General features: G+C 40.2%; 1 protein-coding gene across 11 annotated transcripts in view; it reads left to right on the top strand.

The window, feature by feature from the left end:
- Positions 1–392: 392 nt before the first annotated feature.
- Graf (GTPase regulator associated with FAK) overlaps positions 393–16,910 on the top strand; it is a 60,467-nt gene continuing 43,949 nt past the window's right edge. For 4 of the 11 annotated variants that reach the window (XM_022069730.2, XM_087347638.1, XM_087347637.1 and 1 more), the window contains exons 1-2: positions 14,765–15,083; positions 15,178–15,292. In XM_022069730.2, the coding sequence (XP_021925422.2) occupies positions 14,949–15,083; positions 15,178–15,292 (250 nt within the window). In that variant the 5' untranslated portion in view covers positions 14,765–14,948. Of the gene's footprint in view, positions 680–14,764; positions 15,084–15,124; positions 15,306–16,910 lie in introns of those variants that run through there. The other 7 variants (XM_022069725.2, XM_022069727.2, XM_022069726.2 and 4 more) reach the window with 4 other exon arrangements.

Raw genomic sequence — 16,910 nt, forward strand, 5'->3', positions numbered from 1 at the left:
GATTTATGGATATATTTTTAATGTAAAATATTATTGACACCATCTTAATTTTAAGTTAAAATTACAGATTCCAAAATCAATCTGTTCTCAGTCATTTGAAAAGAACTATTGGCCCACAAAAAGTAAGGTTAGATGCATTGTGTAGTCGAAAATTTTGAGAACAACAGAAATTTTAGAACATCGTGTCCGAATTAACTTAACGATGTTTACATTTTGTGTTTAATTATCCAATAGATTACATAAAACAAATTTGCTACTGCAAATAGATTAAATTGAACCGTCAGCCAATAGATGGCCCCAAAGTACACTAGAACTCTAATGCTTTTAAGATTCGTCCAACAGATGACAGAAAAATTATTCTGTAACGACATAAAATGGCGTTCTGAGAAGAGAGTGCTGTTAGGTTATCACCATGTATTCAGTGGTCATTTGTCAGTGTTCGTGTGGTGTGTTAGTAGCTGAGGAAGAGGCATGTTTCCTTGAGGCTTGAATGGTGTGCTGTTAGTGTATTATTTTACCATGGGGGTGGGTCTTCAGCCTCTGGAATTTTCAGACTGTTTAACAGATAGTCCATATTTTAGAGAAAAACTTCACACGCATGAGAAAGAACTAGAAAGAACCAGTCAACAAATAAAGGGCCTAGTGAAAGAAGTGAAGGATTTGCTCAGTGCTGCTAAAAGTAAGTTTTGACATTCGATAAATATCCTTATTGCCTCAAAATTGCCCATCTCTTGATCCCCGTTTTCTCTTGAATATGTTAATTCAGTATTACTTTGTAAATAATAAACCTTGCTATCGTTACTTACATATGTAACTTCAGGACAGTGTTATGTCACCACATTTATTGTCGAGGAAACCAAAAGTATTTGTCTGTTTGCATGTTTGGGCAAAGAATAATTTCACCTAACAGACATGGAGACTCATACATTATATTAATGGAAAGTCACACAAATAATTTGAACTGTTGAATCCAACCCAGCCTTAATGTGACTCATTCGACTTTGTGGGAAGTACCATAACTAAATTATGAGAAGAACATAAACTATTCTATGTATAAGTCATAATATTTATCAAGACCTTCTTGTCATCAGAGAATAGTATTTATTTACATTCCATAGATACTTCATACCCCAAGCCAAAGATGTAGAAGATGTCATAGCACAAATACAGTAATTGTTTCTAACACAAATATAAATTGCATAGTTATGACAGTAATTTACAGTTAGCTACAGTAATACCACAAAAATTACACACACACAAGAAAGTGTAACCATTATTGCTTACATGTGTGTACAATAGATGAAAATTTTTGGTTAAGGTGCATTCTTCTGTGGAGTAGGAGTGAGATAGTGCTGGTGTGAACATTTTTATATTGTGATACAGACTTTTTGTAGTGGGGGGAATGTTATTAAATAGCTTGACTCTCCTTTTATTTCTTGCCATTATTCTAGTGATTGCGTGTGACATGATTGGACATAAGCAAGGTAAACTAATTTTAAAGTTTCTGCATTCATGAGTGATGTGGCAATCCTTATAGCAAAGCATGCTGAGTTTTGGAATAGGGACAGTTTATTGTTTTTCCCCTTAATTTAAGTTACAATCAATTTTAGGCCAAGAAATTTATTTTTTTACACCTCTGCAGTTGTTTTATTCTCATACCCTATACCCTCATTAACACAATTTTTTGCTAGGAATACAAAATTTCATGAAATGTGTTTTGTCAGAATTTAATGTGATTTCATTTTTGGCTTGTAATCCATTTGTTCAAGTTAGCAAAGACATAAAACACATACTTTATTTTAATAGAAGTCAGGCCAGAAGAAGTATAAATAATAAAATTCTCCTATTTAGCACATTTAGCAGCTTTCTTCCTAAGGATAAACAAATTGTGTATTTGTATTGGAATTGGATTTACTCTTTAAAGATTTCAGATTTTAATTGAACAGTTTTTTAATTCTTCACCAACTCCTGAGATTGAAAGTTAGAAATATTAATCAATGGTATGTTGAACAGGAGAGTACATGTACTGTCAAGGTCTAAATTAAACATTCAGAGTTCAAAATGCAGGCTGATTTAAAAGTCTTTATGCATCTGGAAAAACACATATTTCTCATGGTGAACCTTCTTATGATTACAAATTACGAAAATGTTAAGGTCATAAAATCACATGTGCCGGTAAGGGCATGTGTGTGCACAGAGACTTTTGAATCACTTTGTATTAGTTACAAAAGATTTTTCATCTTAAGCAGTTAACCAGATGGAGAAAATAATCAGTTGTTGAAGAATTGATTATTTGTGACAGTGTATGATTGGTATTCTCCCTTTAATTTTCTAAAGCACTGTGCTAACTGTATATAAATACAACCTACTTCAGTGTTCAGCATCTCAGCATTCATCTGGCAAAGTGAATTTGTGGATTTTGCTTACTTGTCGGAACACTCAGCGATTTCTTTCTATACATAACAACTGGCTGTTCTTCCCGAGAGTTCTTTGTTCTTTGAGGGAAGAACCAGACTTTATGACATTATTTTTTTTAAGATAGGTTCTGCTTCAGAGGGTTAAGACTTGATTTAATCAGCAAAGCCTAATTACATAGTGAAAGTTTACTGGAAGCAAGTGTTTGAAGCCTCTAAACTGTCACATTGAACGGGACAAGAACTGTAGTATTATCTGTACCCTGAATGATGATGTAGCCATAGCAATGACTTGCTGATAACTGTTCAGTGACCATTTGATGTCATACAGGGCTCATGGCATGGCCAGGTGTTCATGGAATAGTACTCCCGAGATAAAAGTAATATACTTCAGCAGAAATACATGGTCTTAACATTTGTCTGCCAAGTTATTCAAGAGTACATATTCTGATTTTTGTGGTAGTTGGTACCAGTCATGGGAGCTTTGGTTCTTATGCCTATTTGTCGACGTTTCGGAGAATCCGCTACACATCTTTTACACTTTATTGTGCATGTCATGTTCTTCGGCTCAGTACTGTTGAAAAATGATCTCTGTAAATGTTCGTTTATAAGGTTTTCCCAGAACTTATTTCCCCTTTTCCAGGTTTCCTTTAGTTATATGTAGTAAGTATAGTCGGCACTGTTTTATTGCATGATCGATCAGAATGCCAGATGTGCTTTTAAACTTCACGGAGGAGGCCATTCTAGTTCTGACACTCGCATGTCTACAAACGAAGATTCAAACTGGACACTTGGACCCAGAAGTAACAATTGACTTTGGGAACAACGTCGACATTTACTAAAATGAGACGGATTGAGTTCTGTTTCCGGTGTATTCTTTTGGTATATCTCTCTGGATGTGTCGTACACAATGAAGTTATTTTTTAGTGTTGGGTAATAGATAGCTGAACCTCCTCAGCAAGAAAACTGTGGCGCTCATCTGTTTGTTACCACGCTGGCACTTCATGAAAACCGGAACGAGTTGCCCTGTTTGAAACTACCCTCTAGTTCCGTAAGGATATTGAATTTCTCGTTTCCCTTCCACCACACCGGTGGGGTATGTGACACTCACTGCACTGCAGAGATTAGTAGCTGCTCGAAGTCCTACGATCCCTGCAGAATGTGTTGTATGTCCAGAGGTTCATCTAAGGTGACTGAAGGGTTGTCTTTGATGGCATCTCGGTAATAGCCAAGACAGACATGTTTACACAGCTGGTTCCTTCATCACCCGGGGGTTTTGTTCGCTCAGGGTTAACAACTTTTTCCTCTCCCAGCCCTCCCCCTCGCCCTCCCCCCAACACCCTTCCTTATCTACTCCTGATCAATCTTTCAGTGGCAGGTTCAATTTCAGTTGCGATCTGCTTGCATTCCTCCAGCGAAGTTTATTTTATGATAGCAGTTGAGTACTTCAGATCATTTGCATCTTACAGAATGACTCAGCATTACAGAATATGTACGCAGGTCGCACCTCGTATATTGGCGAGCCGCATACAGCCTGCGGCCCGCGGGTTGAGAACTCATTCAGCACAGTGAGTGCTTTCGGTTTCTTGTCACGTATTGATGTTGCTGGTACTGCCTGTTCGCCCCATTTGGTATGGCGTGTGAGTTAGCGAGGGTGTTTGAAGAACTGCATTCTTACGGCTGAAGGTTTCCTACTTCCGGGTTGGAATTTTAGCTTATCATGCGTGCTCATAATGTTTGAGAGATTCAGGCGGAACTGTATTACAGGTGTGGGTTAGTGTGTAGAGCTGTGACGAAGAATCTGCGAAGTTCATGCTACTCCCTCATCATTGAACCTCGGCTCTGAGACTGGGCATGCAGAAAGAGGTTTTTTTTTTCAGTTTCGTCAGACAAATTTTCGGGAATGGCCATAATGAAAGCCACAGACTCTTCTTTACACATCTCTCCCATTTCATAACTCAAGAGTCTAATTACTTCCACATTCGACGCTTATAGACGTTTCAGTTGATAAAACGTTATTAATGTTGGTAATGTATCTTGCGTATTAGAAACTAACAGCTAATTGATTTTAATTAATGTAGCGTTGAGGCTTAGTTGTTTTTTTCATGATTATTGTACATTTTCTATGATGATATTTTTTTAATAAGTAGGCTAAGTGCGTATTAAGCATGGAATGAATAACTTTTATAGAAGTCAGCATCTGTAAACATACAAAACAAGGCGCCAGGTACCTCACATATGTAAATATGCAGTGTAGTACTTCTTAATTAGCATCGTTTGCAAATTCAGAGCCAACATCTCTAAGCTGTGACTCACTGGATGTGTTTGCTTTTTTAAATTTTCATTACTCAACAATATTCGTGTCAGACTTAATGTCGAGATGATGACAAATCCGACCATAATACAGTCACTGTGGTCTGCATCCAGACATAATTTGGGAGGAGGCTGGGTGGTCCTCGGTGTTATTAGTTTGTTTATTTATTTGAAAATTCTATTGCATAGCGTCAGAGAGGTTCTTCTTCTTCTTCTTCCTCATCCGCCTGAGACTTTACCACTTTCTTGTGGTTCGTCTTGATAACAAATCTCTGTCTTCCGACAGCTCCTTCCCAGTTTCGTCTCGTATTTTTTTTCTGCTGTGCAACATTCTGACCTGTTTACGTCTGGATGCCAGTCTCCATCTTGGGCGTTTTCCTTTTATTTTCTTATCAGAACCTTTTTCTGGAATTTCCACTTGTTTATTTTTAACAGGAAATGTTCAGACGAAGAATTGCGAAGGATTCAGCAGTAAGGAAGTGACCCTTACTCACTCACACTCAGAACATCACGGCTTCCACATGACGTTCTGTAATTTTATCCATGTCAACACTTTCAGGGCTGTCAATTGCAGTAATGTTTGCATTAATTCGTGATTTAAAGTAGATAATTTGGAATCAGTTTTGCCAGATACCCTTTACGAGAGTTGAGAAGACTTATGTCAATTCCAGGGTACTTAGAACTGAAAACTGCTGACGAGCCGACACGTGTTGAGGCGGGGTGATAAATTGTTAGATAATAATAATTCAGGCCTACTCCAGACCCATCAGGATAATTTTCAGCAGAGTAAATCTCGCCCCCTCAACGTCTGGTTAATACGACACTTCACACACGTCACCCCCCACCCCCAACTGAACTTCTGAAGAGTGAATTCAAATTTATATCCAGTGATCATTCTGACAGAGGTTTATTTTGTGTTTGGCGTATCTAGACATGATAAAGTGCCGCTTTCTGACAGTGAAACAAGTCCAATTGTATTTGATTTCATCATCATCATCCTTTGACATTTTCACTGCGGAAGGTCGTACTGTTACAACTAGAGAAATATATATGAAGCGTTAGTAGTTGTAGGCCGATTAGGTAGATATGCATATTTTTGGGTGGGTGAAGGTGTTGTAACGTGAAGAGGTTCTCGGTCGTCAAATATTGTTGGGGTAACAGATAAAGTGGGGTTATATGGGCATAACTGTTTTTAGAATTCATTTTTTTGCTCATTTCTCTCATAAATCCGCCCCTAAATCCGCAAAATAAGTGACAAAAGAGGGAGGAAGTTAAAGGGTTGCAAGGATAGGAGTCCCCCACCAGCGGGGATGGCGAATGAAGCGAGCAGGGGTGGAGCCCCTCGTGTGTTTTGCTTTTAAAAAAATTTAGCCAGAGAACCTGAAGGGAAGAGACTATTTGGAAGACCAAGTAGAAGATAGAATAATATATACCGTTTAAAGTATAAGTTAATGAAATTATGTGTGGGCAGATTTATGTGACTCCGGATGAGGTCCAATGGCTGCAATGAACCTGAGGGTCATGCATAGACGCTTGAGGTTTTCCTGGAGTAGCTGAGGGACTGTCTGTCAGCTGCATGAGAGGGATTCTGTTAGTGGGTGCTGACAGCAGAGATCCAGAAAAAGGGACGGGTTTGTGCTTTGCTGGTGGAGACACTATACCTCCAGAGAAACAAACAGATAAAGTACATGAAGATACGAGCCGGAGTTATCGCAGAACAAACACGACGCTCGCTGCACGTCACCGCATTTAATCAACAACTTGGTTTTATTATTAGGATGTGAATTCTACATTAATTGATACGATTGTCTGAATAAAGGGTAATTGAGGAACGTATCAGCTGATCTCTGGCTCTACTAACATTGCAGGGTTTGATTATGGATGTAGTGTTGTCGGAGTTGTTATTCAAGGATACTAATTGTTGCCAAGTGAGTCAGGCTAAACAGACTGTTAGTGTTTGCACAGCCGTAGGACAGACAAATGCTCAAAGTGTCGATGTTGGTTCTCCTCCGACCCCCCCCCCCCCCGTATACGAGATACTAAATTATCTTGCCGATATAGCTCTGTACATAACTAGCATTTCGTTACCCTTTTTTACTCAGGCGTTCTCGTAATTTTCCAGAGACACTCGGTTATTGACTCGCGGGCCACATGGTCAGCGAGGACATTTTATTTACGGCGTGTCATTAAAATGACGCGTATTCTCATATATTTTCCTTATATTAATTTACAATTTAAATACTTATAAAACATACGACGTTTCAGAAGCTGGCTCTGCTTTTGTCATTAGGTAAAGCCGTACAACATAGCCGGTTTGGGCTCATATGGTCCCGGGTTTCATAAGGGTTGGGAACCCCTAATTTATGTGTTCGTCTTATTTCATTCTTGAATAAATGTACCTACAGTTGAACTATTCGAGACAGTGGGCATGTGGGTGGAGTTTGTGATCCCCCCCCCCCCCCCCCCGCCCCGGGACGATCCGAAAATTGCGTTCCCGAGAATTCCCACTCGAGAAACTCTTGACATTTTAGTTCCCCATGTTGAATGGTTTGTAAGGTCGTGAATATCTTGTGATAAACCAAACTGTATCGCTGACTTGAAATGAAAGAGGGGCTCCTTTTCTAGTCCACCCACCGGTCTCCTCCCACTGTAGCGTTATCTTCAAGAGCGTGTAAGAGAAAGGATTGTGTGAATTTTTAGAGGATCGTCATCTTTTTATGTAATTTTATGCTGTTGGTAAGGGGTTTTCGGCCTTTTCTAGACCTAGGGCCACATTCGTCCATGCTAAACGACCCGAGGGCTGCAAGGTTATAAATGAAGGCAAGACAGCTATTACGCGTTATGAGTACCTGTTCCAGACAATAGGTTAATAGCTCTTTTAAAATGTTGTCCTAATTAATAACTTGGGGGCCCTCGGGTTTATAAGAAAAAGTTAATGTGGCTCCAGGCTTTGAAAGACTTGAGACAGACCCCCTGATGTAGACCGAAGGTACAATGTTCTCGCCAGAGAGCATATCTGTTAAAACTCTGGGGGAGAAGTAAGGATTGCCCGCGATTCAGAACGTACCTTCCACGCATGGAGAAACGCTCTGAGTTGTCTATTTGCTGTTCAGAATTACTGTCCTTTCATAAAGTGTACGTCATATCCGATGCTGGCCCGCCCGCTGTCTCTTTGTTCCAAACTGCCTTGTATATAGAGCGGAAAATGTCATCCCAGGTCAGGGATCGCGATCAACTTCGTGGACTTTTTTTTCTTTCTGGTTCTATCTTTCGTTTGATCAGTCTCCGTAGAAGTTATTTGCATTCTATGAAATGCAGTCGTCATTGCATACTTTATGCATACTTGGGGTGAATGTGTTTTGTCTTGTAAACTGCGTAGGAATAGATGTTTGTTGGTATTATTACGTCATACAGAAATATTCTTGTACGCAATGCAAGACTACTACAGAGACCAAAAACATTACTTTTTGTCTGTTTACATATTAATTAAACATCAATTTCGTTTCATTGATTGTGTAATTTGCTATGATGGGAAATTATAAATGCTTTAAAATTTCAAAATCGCCTTGTCATACCAGTATCTTGGAAAGAAGTCCTTAATTTTGCGTGGCTGCAGTAAGTTACATTTCTGTGCTGAGGCTAATGGCGCAACCTTCACGAAACGATAACTTCGTATCAGCCATTAACTGTATTGACCAACTTTCTTTTGCTGTAAATAACGTTGTGCGTTACCTTTAAAAGGAGGCAGAACTCGTAAAACACGTGACGGACAGACTTAATCTGTTATTAGTATCTACGTTCGGTGCCATGAAAATAGCACGTTCTGTGTTTGTGTTTTTGTTGGGTTGTCACGGACAACTTGTATTATACTCGCTTCGAAGAAGTACCGAGTTACCCATGCATCTACACACTGCAATGACACGCTTAGATGGCACTATTTTGTCTGTTTTCGAGGCATTAGACTGTATATTTTCAGTAGAATGTAAAGCACTTTCTACATGTACTGGGCTACAAGAATCAGTGCATAATTTATTTTAAAAAAATTGTGAGTTTTCTTAGTCGATAATTTCATAGATTCAACCCATATTCAAATTTTTTGTTTTCCTTCGGCCTCTACGTCGAATCAGATTTGGAAGGAGGGGGTCGTGGCCTATTTAAAGGTGTTGTCCGCGTCATCAGTCTTGGCGTCTTTTACAGAAGGGTACCCGAGAAGGAAGGAAGCTGTACCACGCGCTCACCTCCAGACAAAATGTTTCTCCGTTGTACGCAGTACAGTATGAACTTTACGATTGGACTTCTGGGTTGCGACGAGTCTGCATGGCGTCAGAACCCAGAAAAACAACGTCATCTTCACCGCCTCGAGACCTCCAAATCTCACGTAGTATGAACATTGTTCGAGTGTATCTTCAGGGCTGAAGCCCTGAAGATGGAGACAGTTTCTTCCTCCGAAACGTTGTCTACAAGCAAGTCCATTCGGCGTCACAACCGAGAAGACCATCGATATCTTCACCACTCTGAGAACTTTACATCTCACCGAGATGTCTTGTCTTCTTTCCCGCTTTCAGTTGAGATTGTGATATGCAGGTCAGCTCTTGGGATAGATTAACGCATATGTACATACTGAACTTTGTGCTCCTACGTGTTCTGTGATGTGACGTTAGTCACATGTACGTGCTTGGAATTATACATTCAAGATCAAGCGTGTCGTTTGTTATCGGGCGTTTTGTCTCTGTGGTGACTAATTTTAAGAGGCTGACGGATCACATGTTCAAACAAGGATTTCCGGATAGGGCTCTTATTGCACAGACTTTTAGTTCCACAAATCATACGTTGTTAATGTTATACCGACATGTGTGTGTGCTCTAAATTTATAATACGATGTCAAAATGCAATTCAGCATATTTAACTCTTGATAAGATTTTCATAGCATCTACGTAAGTCTGTTATTATTGTCATGATTTTTATTACTGTTGTAATTCTTGGCTGTAATTGACCTTGAATGGCTGTTATCAAGCACTTATCGCCCTGATGATGGAGGCAGCAAAGATCTCTGAAACGTTAGCAGACTTATACCAAACTGCACGGCGCTGAAACTCAGACGACGACCATCTGTCATCGCGTCTTCTTTGCTGAGGTTTCAACAAATTCTGTAAAGTGTTTTAGCGTGGTAATGAACAGAGCGTCTATGGCAGTTTGAAATGCAGACAATTAACGCGCACTGTATAAGAAGGTTCAAACAGGATGTAGTAATGTTGGCTCCGAACATCACTGCCTGGTCATTAGCACTTATGTTTCGTGAACGTGAGGTTTCAGATTCGAATCTCGGCCCGGTGGCCGGGTTTCATATTTTCTTGGTTTATCTCGGTATGTCGCTGTAGGCTAAATGCTGGGAAAATAACGAAAGGACATAAAACGAGAAACGTATAACAGTCGCCATTTTGATATTAAACTGTCGTAAAACATTTCTAGTACCGAGGTTCTCAGTATCCCATTCTCTGATTGACCTAGAGACATTTTGACGCAGGTGATGGTATTTAAAATTTGACCGCGGATAGAATATTGATATTCTTCATAATACTGATAACGAAAGCGCGCATAACGAGAGTCATCTGTAATCTGTTGTCGTGTTTTGTGAGGTTTAATTTGTTTTAAAAGCGAAGAAGAGAGGATGAGCACATACGTTGCTGGTTTTGAGTCCAATGGGAAAGTAATTCATACTCAGGGCCGCGTAGTTAAGACAGGCAGAGGTTTAGTTAGCTCCTTAGAATTCTGTTTATAGCCTTGTTACGTGAGAGTTGCAGCGTGTACGGGATGATGGTATTTGCTGGCCTCTGTTAAACGACTGTAATTGTATGGGGAATGTTTTGTATGAAGTTTTCAGTTTGGTTTTGCCCCTAGTCTGGGATGTTTAAGCTGGCGATGTAGTGGTTTGTACATGTGTTACGAGAAGACATTCTTATGATCAGAGTTTGTTCTCATAAGAGTGGTCGAGGGAGGAAGATGATACAGAAGACTTGGAATGAGTTCTTCCCAACAGCTGCTTCAGACGATGTACAGTCGCAGCCACTTTTTCGGGACCGCAGAAAATTTCTGTTGCAGAGATATTTATTTGTATTTGAACTTAGTAATGTAGAGTTTTATGCATGGAAATGTCACTCCCGTATGACCACAGTAAGGCGCGTGACTGTGTTGGGATCATGGTTTCCAATCCCGTTCGGGGCATGGATATTTGTCTTTTTTTTCCGAGTCTTGTGAAGACAGGCCATATGATTCCCTTATTTCTTATCCGAGGTACTTGTACTTAACATTTAGAATGTCACCGCAGTGAGAAGTCTCGAACGAGGCTGAACTGGGAAGAAGCCGAAGGCATTTATTGCCACGCTTGAGTCAATTTTGTGGTATTCCACTCGTAGACAATTATTTCACAGTGTATGAAATGTTTGTGTCAGTTGATATTTTCGTCAAGGCTCTTCGCGATAACTAGTTTGTAATGGCTTGCGCCATTGCTGACGAGGATTTGTTCTGAATAATCGTCTATTGCATAACATAACGCAAAAACCCTCTGAAATCGAAGCTCGTCTAAATAATATTTAAGAATTTAGTCCGTACCACAAATAAAACACTGTATTTCACCATTACAAAGATTAAGTTGTTAAGAAATAATCGCTCTTTACTGTGAGAATCATACACAAGCCACAAATACGAAATGCAGCGTTACTGAGTGTTGAAGCAGATGGTATATATAGTTACCACTGGGCTTGAAGAGTTAATAGGTGAGAAGGTTTGTTGTTATTAACGTGGACGGAATGACCTGAGCTACCGCAGAAATACAGGCCGTGTTAGCGTCATCGAAATCCCCGGATTCATACGTTTTATGTATTTTGTTCCGGATATGCCTCATTCAGATTCCTGGTTGGTTGGAATTCGGATGAGAAATTATGTGTTTTAAGTTTTTTTAATGGGTTAAGGGGTGTGTGAAAGTAGTCATAGTCGCTTAAGTGTATGAAAACGGTGAATGGACTGAGTTACGTACGTGGTGGATGTTGTCGGGAGAGTGCCATATTGCGTCGACCTTCGCCAATTTTCAGTGATCCCATGATCAGACTGCTGACTTCTCATAATTTAATGCAAAGTTATTCGCCCTACTGAACGTGCAAGTGAGTCATTCTTCTGTTATGGATGGCTTTTAATTTACACTTGAACGAAGAACAAATGAATCGTCTGAACAGCGCTTTTATCTTCTCGTGTGCCTTGCAGCTGGCGTCTAACAGGTTTCTAGGATAGCAGAAATAGAACGGACGTGTTTTGCTCAGAGGCTAGAAGAGTAGGCAGGTGTCTGGGGAAAAAGTAGTTCAGATTAGCCAGTAACTCCAATGTCGTGATAATTGTGCCTCCATGAAGTCAGAATCTTTCCTGAGAAGATGATAATTACTGAGATACTCAATAAATTTCTCCCCTCTTATGAAACCCGACAGTGTTCACAAGCACGTCATTGGACCATTTCCTGAACCACTACACCCACTTCACTTCCGCTCACCCATATCAGTACCCATTTTAATATCATCCTCTTATTTATGCCTAGGTTTCACGAGTATTGGACCGAGACAGTTCTTGCAAATATTTCATGGTTTTTTTTATCCCTCCAGGGAAATATTTTGGAATATTGTCTTCAATAGGCCAAAACCACTTCATCCGCATGAATTTGAGAATCGTACGTGAGGCCTGCCTTACAGTTTGGTGCTGGTCGTATGAGTAGGAAATTGCTTTTGAGTCTGTGATCGGAATGAAATCAGCAGAGCCCATTGTTTCAGAATCACTGATGTAGACGAACATATTGTGACACAAATGGACAGAGTTCCGTGTGTTAACGTGTATCTGGAACATGCGTGTTAGGACTTCAGTTCTTGGTAATCAGTTGTACTTAACAGTACTTACGCAATTCTTGCTTCCTCTATCCTCGTGGAAAATGGATGTCTCTCTTTGGCGATGTGAACCAGACTTGGAATTATGTAGTCGTGTTTCCTGGCCATGACATGATTCACACGGAACACAGAATGGACATATTTCTGGGCAGATATTTGCCCGTTTTCTCCAGGAGGATACAGTGTGCTGGTTCTTACGCCAAAATTCCGTTTGCATTATTGGTATAACCTTTTCGTAGCCTCCTGTATTTTCAGATCCTGACATCAACAGTGCGTGTCCTTTGTAAATCACGGAGTTTTTGGTTGTTTAATATCCCAAATTTTTCGCTTCTTAGGTCGGAATACTTCACTTCGTTTTCAAGTATTTTAATCTATGTTCTTCCCTCAAATACGAGGTTTTGTCGTAGATTTCTCACAACTACGCGAAACTGTGTAACTCTATGAAATTCACAATACACGGGGGTTTTGAAAGTACGGTTTCTTGAGACTAGTTACATGTTGTTTTCTCCGTTAAACACGATCGTGTGTCATGTTTGTACATTGTCATGCATAACGCAATTTCATCAAGTGATTCTGTAACTCTTCTCTAAAACTATGATAACACACTAATTTCATTTATATTAGCAAACCATTTTTATTATAATGTTTAATTCTAATATCACTTTCACTACTGTCATCTATTTCCTTATGTTCTAACATGGTTGCGCTCTTCTGATAGGAATTTCTACCTGTACGGGAACCATTTTTGTTGGGGAGGGGGGGGTCATTTGTGTTTTGTTCCGGCACCAGCCCACTCCGTCATCCGTGTCGTCCTCCGTGTGGCCTTGTAACGTGTGCACGTAAATCAGCCTAGAACGATGTTTAATGTTCATATTCAACGAATTATTATTATTATTATTTAGTGTTCTGTCTGACGACAGGTCCATATGAACAGGATCCTTCCATCCTTTTCTCGGACTGGGACCTGTTCATATACGTTCTTGGCAGATGATCCAGAAGTGGTTTGCCATTGCCTTCTTCTGTGTGTGAATGGAGTAATTGTTGGGATGCCACGGAGGAAAACTCCGTGTTGCCTAGACCACGGCCTTGCCCAACACAAGTTATAAATTCGGGCACCGCTGGAAATCGAACCCGAGACCCCAGGATTACAAGGCCAGCGTTCTAACCGCTAGACCACCGTGGCGGTATATTCAACGAATATAGACTGATAATTATATTCAGATTCCACATTCGTAATAATTGTTTTAATCGTGTAGACTGGGTGATAAAGTAGGAAGCAGTAGATTAAAATCGAATTCTTTGTGCGGTGTTCGAATCTTCTTTTGAATAGGACGTAACATGGTGCTGCAAGGAGAATGTAGAGACGAGGGAGAGAAATTGACATAAGAGTGAAGAAAATTACGCGTAACTTATTATTTGTATGATCAAAATTCACACCCTCGCAGCCTGTTTCTTAAAGATAAATTTCAATACTTGGACTGTATGCTCATCGCATATGTTGTTTGAGTGATCTTGTCCGTTCAGGTTTTCCAATTAAAATGTGTTAAGAACGACGTGTTTTAAGTGTTTTATTTATTACATTTTCGATTTAAATTGTCAGCCGTGAAGTCTGTTCTGCGTTGATCTGCGAACAAATAAATAAGCAAATAGCTGCAAATAAAATTATTATTTGGCGGATTAAAATGCAAATGGAGACAAATAAAATACTAATAAAATATTATATTAATTTAGTGTCTATACCAGCCTAGGGCCTGCGAGGAAACAGTGTATATATAATGTCCTGAGCTTCACGAAGTGCGTATTTTCAGTTCATTAACATGTGTGGAAAGATTGACGTTTATCGTCTAGGGGAGGTGTAACTTAAAATCAATTTATCTTAATGAGCGAATGGAATGAACAGGGAGAGAACTCTGCTATCTCTGAAATACTGCGTCTGTGTGAAGGGCAGTGCTGGAGATAGTAAGTATCAGACTTCGGCTTGTCATGTTACGTTTTATATTATTGGCAGCTGTTCTGATGTTTACGCAACTTTGCAGTAGATTCAGCGACATGTGATGTTGATATAATATTGTTTCAGACATTAAGGAACTCGTAAATTGCATCCTACACAGTTCGTCCTCGGTATTGTAACGCGAATGTTACAACCCGTAGCTCGGATATCGGAAAACAGTGAAGTCTATTTGGCCTTATCGTAGCGAACCGAAAAATTTTGAATTCTCAACACTGCAATCACGTTAAATATTTAATATTTCATAAAGATTAACGAGGAACCATATTTGCTTGGAAACCATACTTTGGTATGAAGATTTCTGTCTTCTGGGTTTTTGCATCGTGTAGCCTGGTAGATGTCCACCAGAGTACACGGCCCAACAACCCAGAAGACAGCAATCTTCAGAATCACCGCCGTGAAAACCCCAAATCCTACAGAAATTTGGTACGTCAAATCATTAACATTTTAACAAAACTCTCTGCTCTTTTGTTGTTTCTGTGAGGAGTTTCATAATTTGCACTCCACAAAATATTATAAGGGTTATCGGATAAGGTGGATGAAGTGGTCAGTGTATGTAGCATGCATAGGAGGTATGAAAAATGTGCGGATGTATATTGGCGGAAAACCTACAGCGGAGAGACTGCTTGGGAGACGTAAGTGTAGATGGTATGTCGGTCCAAGTTATGTTAATAGACGTGAGAAAAGGGAAGCTTAGAGGTCGTATTGATTGCCTGTCTACCCAGTACAGCTGTGATAATAAGAAATTCGTGCTGCTGTGTACGAAGAGGCGTAAGATGTCTCTTCGTTAGCGGTCATTTTCAACCTGAGGACGGAAGCAGATCCAGTTTCCGAAACGTAGTGTTCTTGTTTTTTAAAAAAACACAGACGAAGGACATAGTCCAAGAATTTGGTGATCACGGTTGTAACACAGCATCGTCAATACTTTTTAAAATAGATTTGGAATAATTTACAACCTGATACTGACGCCAGCAGAGTTTGTGTTCAATTTATTGGCTCGTTTTACTACTTGAAGGGCATTGTTTCCTTTTATGGACACATTTAATTGGCCTTGTAGTACTGTCGTAACATTTCACGTGCAGGTTTTTATGGAGGCGCTGTGTTTGGATGGGAGATTATTGTATCTTGCTATGTCGATTTTCTTATCGAAGTAGCCTGGCAGTTGCATATGCAGATAACGCAGAACTGAAAATCACGTAATTTATAAAATCGGTGCTAGAGATTTGGAAATGAAAAGTCAACGATTTGCTTGCACAACCCGAATAATTTACTAAAATAATGTTAAAGACCACGGTGGTCTAGCGGTTAGAACGCTGACCTTGTAATCCTGGGGTCTCGGGTTCGATTCCCGGCGGTGCCCGAATTTATAACTTGTGTTGGGCAAGGCCGTGGTCTAGGCAACACGGAGTTTTCCTCCGTGGCATCCCAACAATTACTCCATTCACACACAGAAGAAGGCAATGGCAAACCAGTTCTGGATCATCTGCCAAGAACGTATATGAACAGGTCCCAGTCCGAGAAAAGGATGGAAGGATCCTGTTCATATGGACCTGTCGTCAGACAGAACACTAAATAAATAAATAAATAAATAAATAAATAAATGATGGCCACGGTGGTCTAGCGGTTAGAACGCTGGCCTTGTAATCCTGGGGTCTCGGGTTCGATTCCCGGCTGAGCCCGAATTTATAACTTGTGTTGGGCAAGGCCGTGGTCTAGGCAACACGGAGTTTTCCTCCGTGGCATCCCAACAATTACTCCATTCACACACAGAAGAAGGCAATGGCAAACCACTTCTGGATCATCTGCCAAGAACGTATATGAACAGGTCCCAGTCCGAGAAAAGGATGGAAGGATCCTGTTCATATGGACCTGTCCTCAGACAGAACACTAAATAATAATAATGTTAAAGGGAGGGAGGGTTTAATGTGTAGAGTGGTGAGAAGACAACCATTTTCGGGCTCCGCCGTGGAAACATCGAATCGTAACTAGGGCGGTGTTTTAAACTGATCTTTCTGCAAAGATGCTGCAAGAAGATGTGGAAAGAGCGACAGATTCAATGGCGCCGACCATTCGAGGTGATTGCCGTCCGTCGCGTGTTCACCATTTGGATCGCCGTATCATTAAGATCCGTTAGAATGGTTTTGAAACGCGGCTGAGCGCGTTTTGACGTCATCTCTAACGTAATATCTCACTCTCAAGCAGTTTGTTCCGGACAGTGAATTGGAAAGGTGGCAAATTACACGCCACAATTAA

This window comes from Zootermopsis nevadensis, unplaced genomic scaffold (assembly GCF_977971745.1).
Source record: "Zootermopsis nevadensis isolate Lab colony 2312 unplaced genomic scaffold, Znev_1.0 Znev_ptg000012l, whole genome shotgun sequence".
NCBI lineage: Eukaryota > Metazoa > Arthropoda > Insecta > Blattodea > Termopsidae > Zootermopsis > Zootermopsis nevadensis.